At 37.9% G+C, this 8,811-nt stretch overlaps 1 protein-coding gene across 1 annotated transcript in view; it reads left to right on the forward strand.

Annotated features, from left to right (window-relative positions):
* The window catches only part of IFT140 (intraflagellar transport 140), a 96,388-nt gene that overhangs the window by 9,291 nt on the left and 78,286 nt on the right, over positions 1-8,811 (forward strand). The window contains exons 3-5 of the mRNA XM_019471494.1: positions 1,182-1,403; positions 5,260-5,381; positions 6,061-6,203. Coding sequence (XP_019327039.1) covers positions 1,182-1,403; positions 5,260-5,381; positions 6,061-6,203 — 487 coding nt within the window. The remainder of the gene's footprint in view (positions 1-1,181; positions 1,404-5,259; positions 5,382-6,060; positions 6,204-8,811) is intronic.

Raw genomic sequence — 8,811 nt, forward strand, 5'->3', positions numbered from 1 at the left:
TTGCAGCCTTACTTATGCTCCTTGAATCCCTCTCCCTGGATTTTAATTACTATCCATGTCGCGTGCTATCTAGGGCATGTCAGATTCATCAACTACTGATTACATGTATTTTATAAAAAGGTCTTCATGAATTAAATTGATCTTCCATTGAAATTTAATTTTTACAGCCTTTCATTCTTGTTTGTGATGGTTACCGATTCGCTTTTTACTTCTCATAGTATGAGAATTTCAGTCTTAAAACTAAAATGGACACATGCTGCTTTTTTTTTAAACTCTACATGAATAAAATGTACTAAGAAATGTAAATTAAAAAAAAAAAAATCATTCCTCCACCTTGAGACTGAGCTGATTTGTTAGACTCAGCTTGTTCCATTTGAGTAGGTTGTTTCCTAGTATGGTTTCTGCCTGTAGACAGATATTTCCTTTGCATACTCTAAAGTTTACACAAGAGGCTTGCGTAGGACTTTGGTTTGCATAATTTTCAGGAAAAAAAGTGTGCTATTTAGGGAAATGGTACTACAAGCTATCTAGCAGCAGACGTACTGGAAACATTTAAGTCTGTTAATATGAGTAGCCTATAAAATGTATACTTTCCAAAGTGCATTATGAAAAATTGTCAACCAAATTTTACAAATGGAAAAATAAATACATAGAGAAGTTAAATGATTTGCCTGAAATATTATTGCAAACCATGCACAAAGGAGTGTCTACCTATAAGAGCTGTTTAAGCATTAGTTTATTCTGTGTCCTCAGTGAGCTGCTGCTTTTTCAAAAGTTGTGTTTTGTTTTTTTTTTTTTTTTTTTACCTTGAAATGTGCTTGAAGCCTTCTTATCCTTCATATGGGAGTAAAAGCTTGATACTCAGTGAGAGCTGCTCATATACGCTGTGAGGGAAGAATAGCCTGGAAGAGCAGAGTGAGGCAGTCACTTAAGACTGCCATGCTTTCATTAGCAATTTTCAAGTGGATGTACTGCATGTTGTAGCACACTTTTATGCATGTGAAATAGCTGTAAGGAGAATTTGTGTAGCCACTTCATATCTCTTGCAGGAAACTCTATTACATGCCAGTCCTTTATCACAGAAGAACATCTTGTTGACTGGGAAGCGAATCTGAAGGTTTAGCTGCATCCTTGTACTGAGTTTCCATTGTACTGAGCTTGCACTTTATTTCCACTTGCAGGGAGAACATGTGTCCGATGCACATGTTGAGAGAAGCTTTCAGGTCGCATCACTTTCCTGGCACCCTTCCAGACCAATTCTCGCAGCAGGCTGGGAGACGGGAGAAGTTGTGGTACTTAACAAACAAGAAAAGGAGCACCACGCTGTACCTCCAAATCATAATGCCAAAATTACAGTCCTAAACTGGAGTACAAATGGTACCTGCCTTGTGTCTGGTGATAGGGTGAGTAGCTGAAATGCCAAATGTGTGTTTGATGTGGAACACAGTGTTGCAAGCCCTGTGATGGGAAGGAATAATGGAATGGATTGTTAGGGGAAGGGGTAGTTGCGGGGGAGATAATTTGTACCTAAAGCAAGGAAATTTAAAACTGTTAGGGAGTAAAATCAAATTGCAGTGTCTTAACTTCTACAGTACTCATTGCTGTTTTATCAATTTATCTTTAAATAAAAGTGTATCTAATCTCAGTATGTACTGAGCAGTAGATCAGGGTTTAAGACTATTTAATGGATGGGGTAATTGAGGCATAGACAATTTGAATTATTTGCTCCTGTCTATGCACGAATTTTGTGGCAGACTCAGCAATAAAGCCCAGAAGTTGAGAAACAAATTCCAGCTACAACATATTCATCCATAGTGAGTGCATAGCAATGCTCACTTAAGTACAAAACCCCCATGCTAATCTCTCTTGTTCTGTTTTTATTAATACTCTAAAAATGAGTCAAACTTATTGTATGGAAAATATGTTGTGGAAATACTTGAAATGTGATAGTCTTTATTTCTTGCTGAGCTGGTTGCCCTTTTATAGTGAAATGAGAAACTAGCTATTGAATATTTAGTATTCAGGATTAAGTATTCATAGAAGATTCTGGTTTGCCAGTTCTTGAGTCAGCAAATGAAGAAGAAAAAGAAAAAAAAAAAAGGTGGGTTTTTCTATATTTTCCCTGATATAAACTTGAGCTTGTCCAAGAATTTCAGTTCTGCTCTTTGAGAATTCTTACCTGTATGAGTCAGAGGAAAATACAATTTTAAATCATTGTTTGTAAAATTCTGTTGCTGCATTTGACAGAAATGCAGAAATTCAAAATTGAGTCAAAAATGAATTTATCCTCTTCTTTGTTAGAAGAGAGAAAATGCTGTCCAGACAAAAGAAGGTGATGCACAGTGTAACTGAGGCCTTATTTATATGGAGATAATATATTAATGTAGCCACAGCTTACATTAACCCTACATTTATGAACAAACTTTTTTCAAATTGATTTATTTGGTGTCAGATCACAGTAATGAAGTCATCTTAAAACAGATATAGCCATTCTTATAAGCAAATTTAACAATTTTATAGACTCATCCTAACTGCTCCTCTGATGAGAGTATTCATCAAAGTAGAATAGGCAGTGGTTTCAAGGAAATACCTTAACATGACGAAACAAAGCCTATGCATGTGTTGACATGAATGCTCTTCAGATTCGCGTAGTTTCAATTGCAGTAGTTGGAAAGACCAACCTCAATAGATGGAACAGCAGCACATTTGAACTCGGAAAAGTTCATTATTGCAAAATAGCTGTGTTACCCTTTGCAGATATTGAAACACACAGCTGAGCACAGTTCAAGGTACTCCCTGGTCAATGAAATGTGGGTCTTTAAAAACCTGCAGCTGTGTGTGTAGTGGCCAGCTTGAGCTAATCAGCCTTGCTAAGAGCCCAGGCTTGTTAGGCTGAGCACGCAGCTGGTTCAGCATCCTGTGGCTAGCTCCAGGATGGTGTCTCTGCCCGGTGGGTGGGCCCACTCATCCCTTGCGTTGCACGCTCAGTGTCATTGTACCATGGTCTGATGCGCAGCACAGGTATGTTTCATTTCCTATGTCTTTTCCAATAGGTTTTAAGTTTATTTTTAAAATGTTTCCCATGAAGGTTTCTATTCAGGTAACTTCCATTAGGTGAGTGTGGCCAGGATCATACTCTGCTCATATTAGAGGAATACCCTTAGAAAGAACATAACTATTTGGGCCCTGATTTGGTTTTTGTTTGATCTTCACTGGGACTTTATAACTGAGAGTGCTCAGCTGAGAACATTCAGTCATCATAAATCCTGAATTGCAAGAAAGTTATTTGAAAATAACTTCTTAAAGTTGGAATAGGGTGCTGTGAAAATCAGAAGCTCTTAATTTGTGTTTTAAGTAACAAATAACATAGATGACTTCCAGCTTTTGTTCATGCAAAAGAATCCTAAGGATCTAGGTGCTTTCTATAATGAAAGCCTATTTGTAAGGCAAATAGCCTTTATATCAAGAAGCTAAAGCTTTGGATTGTTAAGAATGATCGGGAAGATATGGGATACCTTAAGAGTAAATCTTATAGATGATAAGGTCATGTCCTTTGTCCTTTTCAAATACCATGTGAAAAGAGACCAGTTCTGTATCCTTTCTATAACCAGTCACACTTAGAAGAGGTAGTGAGCTTTTTTATTTCCAGTCTCATGTGTTCCAAACTCAGAATTGAGTTTGCAACTAGGTTATCATCAAGAATGGGATGGAAAGGAGGTCAGCAGCTTTATAAAGCTGCAGGCTTTTCCTCCAGCTTATAAATGGTGCAGGTGTTCTTAGCTGGGATCCCTGGAATTTGGTGACATTTAAAGCTGAGGGAAAAGTGAGAGGAGGAGTCAACAGGACATGGACTTTCAGATCATGGGATCCTGTGATTTCCAGAGGTAACCAGCAAACATTGTACGAACTGCAAGTGGCCTCCTGGAGCAGGAGTAGAGCAGTTTCACAGATGCACAGCTGTGCCACATTCTTTAGGCTGTAAGAGACAGCATTGCACTTAATACACAGTTTTGGGTGGTATAAATATTATCATCTTACTGCTGAAAAGAAGTTAGAACTTTGATTCTTGATACTTAGGAAAAAAAGCAGGAAATGTTACCTTGGAAGGCCTCAGCTGCATCTCGTGTGGCTTCTAGTTAGGATTGTGAAGAGTAAGTGTTTAGAATGTACCACTGCTACTAGTCTTTCACTTCTAGAAAGACTATACTCCATTGAAAACAATAAAGAAAAATAGAGGAAGTTATAATACCATTGTATTGTTATCTATCTTAATGAAATAAAATGAGATTGAACTTGATGTTGCAAATTGTTGCTGTTTTTTTCATGTACTGCTTACACAGAGGGCCTCCAAATGCAGTTTGGTTCCCTAAGCACTGACATAATAACAACAATAAATAATAATCTCGAAATTCCAGCTGTGAGGCTGTAGCGTAAGTCAGTTTGTTGGGATGGTTAACATGTACGTCATGCTGAACTGTCTGTTTGCTTCTCTGCCTTCTCCGTTCTTTCCAGTCACCAGGGGTTTGGTGCTCATTCTGATCTGACACTGCAAAATGTGTGTTACCTTCAAAACCTGTGCCAGGCTCTGAGCACCAACTTATATTGACTACTGTTGAATTAATTAGCTAACCAGTCTTCCTTTCTTTAGCGTCTATGATTCTTTTAGTTATTAAGTTCTGTTTCTAAAAATGAATTCTTGTTGTACTTGAATGTCTACTTTGAAAGAGGAGGAAAGCTCTAGAAACTCTGAAATTCTTTCCTTAGATTTTCTGCATCCTGTGACTTCACATGTGTCTAATCATATACCCATGCTTATCTATGTCGGTGTTATATGCACTTACTCAGGGATGCATATCTTATGCTTTACTATCCCTTATCTCAATATCTTTTCTTTTAGCAATCAGACTACTTGCAAGAAAAAAGTGGAAGGGGAGTTATCTAAACAAATATTTGCATATGCTCCTTACAGAGGAAAACCAAGGCTGTTCTATTTAATTGCTCTGGCAGTGTCATTTTACTAAGAATGCATATGACCAACAAGCTTTTTTAGATAACTTGATTTTAATTAGCAAATAATATAATGTTAAAGATAATTTTTATTCCTTGTGGCTTAGTTTTAAGTGGGAGTAATTGTACGTGTCAACTAAATGAAAGGAAAGGTGTTGCTCCGTCAATAAAATGTTCGTGTGCACTGAGTAGCTAGAGTCTGGATTCTCATCTGTGTGCAAAGTGTAATGAATTAACTGTTGTCTTTTCTAGCATGGTGTCTTGGTTCTATGGAGAATGGACCAGCGAGGCAGAGTGCAGGGTCCTGCCCTGCTGAAACAAGAGTGTGGAAAATGTCTGTCTCACTGTGTCTTTCGACCACCCCCTCCTGGCGAGTAAGTATTGTGCCCTGTCAGAGCGTTGATAGACCAGGTCTTTCTCTTGTTCCACAGAAAGAAAATCCTACTCACAGACAACCCTTTTTTTAAATATATATAAAAAAAAAAATTCTTCTCCTAACTGCCCTTTATTTCCAAGTTCTTCTCCTGCTCTAGTAGCTGGCTATTTGTGTCCTGTACGCAGCAATAGATCTTTTTGTCCATACCTTTCTCTCTGTTGCTGTTGACTCTTCTTCGTTTAGTTCTTCTAATTAGCAATGTTGCTGATTGTGAAAAGCAGAAAGCACACTGAAAACACAATTATCCATGAAATTTTTTGCAAGAATAATTAAATTAAAAGTCAGTTCTTAAACATTATTTTTCTTTCCTCTCCAAGCAGGAAATAGGAAACAGCTGTAGTAAAAAAAAAAAAAAAAATTTTCCTTGTCTGGGACATTTCTGTTTCACATCTCTGTAAAAATAATAATGCTTATGGAAAAAAAGGTGAAACAATGCAAATGAAAACTAGTATTAAAATTTTACTTTGTATCTTTTTGAGTTTTTCCTTTTTCCAATCAGTGTATGAAACATCTATATTCTCTCTTTACAATATGTTTTATTAACTACTTATCCATTCTTTGAGATGGAAAGTACTCTGTTATGTAAGGAATTGGAAATTAAGTATCTCTGTTTGCAGGGACTTTGTACAGCTGGCAAAAGCAGCTGTGGGTGGTGATGAGAAGGCCTTGGATATGTTTAACTGGAGAAAAGCTGGAACGGGAGCACCTCTGAAAATGGGACTCCAGGAAGGACTGTCCTTCTTTATCACTTTGACAGATGGTAAGAGCAAAACCACTTTTCCAGTCTGCTGGAAATTTGTCTCCTTCAAAATAGCTCAGTGCACGATTGTCCTGTTTGCATATATCCAACATCTAGAGTATATCCATATATCCATCATATTCATATATCCAACAGGATAGAGTATTCACGGGAGTTGAAGAATGTTTGGTAAGAAGAAATGAATAAAACTATTAAAACCTTAGCATCTTCAGGGTGAGTCGTCTCCAGAAGGACACCATAGGTATTGGATTAGTCAGGTTCCCGAAGAAGTGGGTGTAAGGAAAGTGATCTCTAACACCTAAGTGTAAATAAAATTAGAAGTTGTCGGCATTTTGTGCAAAGCTTCAAAATAATGCGTGTTGTGGGGTTTTTTTTCTAGAAATAGGCAAATGCTGCTAGAACATACCTTTTAAAATAAATTATTAATTTACTTTTTCTCTCATGCTTTGAAATGAGGCTTCAGTCTAAGAAGCAAAAAAGTCTGAATATCTGTTTTGTTAGTTTTCTTCCTAATATTGTTTCTTGCCTGCAATTTGTCTTTTCCTCTCCCTTTTACTATTCTGGGTACTAGTTTGTTCCCAGGTCATTTTCTTCCTACCCCAGTTGTTCTCATGATGCCTTCTATCTCTCTAAGCTGTTAACTCTTTGGACAGGAGCCAGAATGTGTGTGACAAGTATTGTAATGAGTATGTTTCTGGTAGGTGATTTGAGTATGTAATCCTCTCGATTCAAGTGTTAACTACTCCAAAAAACATTTAAGTTATGCTAGTTCTGCAGCTCAATTACAGTTTGATTCAGTGTTTACATTATCAAGAACCAGACCCATCATTTACACCAGTATAGCTTCTGTATGATTGCAGGAGTGGCATTGTCCAGCTGTATGTTTGTTTTGCAGAACAGTGGGCTGTACTTTCATTTGATTTGTGAGTTACAAGCCTCTTTACTAGACGTGAACCATTTAAATGAAAAAGGGGTGCAGGGCACTTCTTAAACGTGCAAAGAGAATCTTTGAGTAGCTGTGCCTGTTACATCCTCATGTTCAAAGCAACTGTTGTGGTGGTATGCAGCTCCATCTAGGGACAGACTCTGTATCCTGCAAGTGGCTGTCCATGTCTCGTTTCTTGGGCCTCCTGTTCAAACTTCTCAAATCTCAGTCAAATGACAATGACTGTTTCTTTTGAGCAGTCTCATTGCCTAGGTTGATTTGGGCATATGTATTTAGGACCCAGTTCTTAATCTAGTTAGTGATCTGTCATAACTTCAGAATCAGTTAATGTTTGCGTAGGGTTTAAATGTGACCTGTAAACTTCCTCTAAAGTATGGATTATCAGCCCAAACTTGTTTAATAAAAATGAATTGGAAAAAAACCCATTCTTATTGCGTGCTTTTAAATATCTCAAAAGAGATTTGACTAAAGACAATAGAGCATCTTTTAAAGCAAAACTAAATAAACAATTAAGCTCCCCAAAAAAGCCCAAAACAAAACGAAAAAAACTCCTAAGTTTCAAGTATTTATTAGTCTAGCTATTTTTTGATGCTTCCAAAACACTGATCATTGCAGTAAAACAATAGATGCAATCCAGGTAATATGTTACACGAGATGCTTATCTGAAGAGAGGATACCTGAACTGATAACAATTTTCAGAGGTTGTTTTGCAACACTTCCCATGAGCACAAAGAATCATCTTAATTACTGAGCATTTGAGATGACTGGCACAGGTATTGGGACATAACCTGAATAGTGGAAGTAATCCTGATATTTTTACTGAACGCACCCTTGTTCATCTTCACTGCAGACTTTTTAGGTCACGAGTAATAATCCTCTTCTGGTCCCCTTTGTATTTGCTAAACTGCATACACTTTCTGCTGCTTTTTGTCTTCTGAATCTCAGAGTTATTTGCTCTACTTAATTAGCTCAGATTTGTTAACTTTTGAGATTAGTCTCTTGTGTGATACAGCATGAAAACTTTCTTAAAGTTACTCAGAAAGCTCTAACCCTCTCCCTAACGACCTAAGTAGCTTCAAAATAGTGGGTAGTGTTATCTGTGTGATACCTGATACTTTGTACAGCAATGTCCAAGTACAGAAGGTTAATTTAACTTATGAAACAATTTCAGATGGCAAATAAAATCAAGGGACTGTCCATTTCTTGTAAAAGATCCCATAAAATTGAGATTCAGTGGATGATCGATTATTGCAAACTATTACTACAATAAACAGATATCTGTGTGATAGAAAATGCTACATTGGAGAACTATCCTAACAAACCCCAGTATCAGTACAGGCTGGGGGATGAAGGGATGGAGAACAGCCCTGTGGAGAAGGAATTGAGGGTACTGGTGGGTGAAAAATTGGACGTGAGCCAGCAATGTGTGCTCGCAGCCCAGAAAGCCAACCGTATCCTGGGCTGCATCAAAAGAAACGTGGCCAGCAGGTCGAGGGAGGGGATTCTGCCCCTCTGCTCCGCTCTGGTGAGACCCCACGTGGAGTGCTGCGTCCAGCTCTGGGGTCCCCAGTGCAAGAAAGACATGGACCTGTTGGAGCAGGTCCAGAGGAGGGACACGAGGATGATTAGAGGGATGAACACCTCTGCTGTGAGGACAGGCTG

This window comes from Aptenodytes forsteri, unplaced genomic scaffold, assembly GCF_000699145.1.
Source record: "Aptenodytes forsteri isolate BGI_AS27 unplaced genomic scaffold, ASM69914v1 Scaffold26, whole genome shotgun sequence".
In the NCBI taxonomy this organism is placed as follows: domain Eukaryota; kingdom Metazoa; phylum Chordata; class Aves; order Sphenisciformes; family Spheniscidae; genus Aptenodytes; species Aptenodytes forsteri.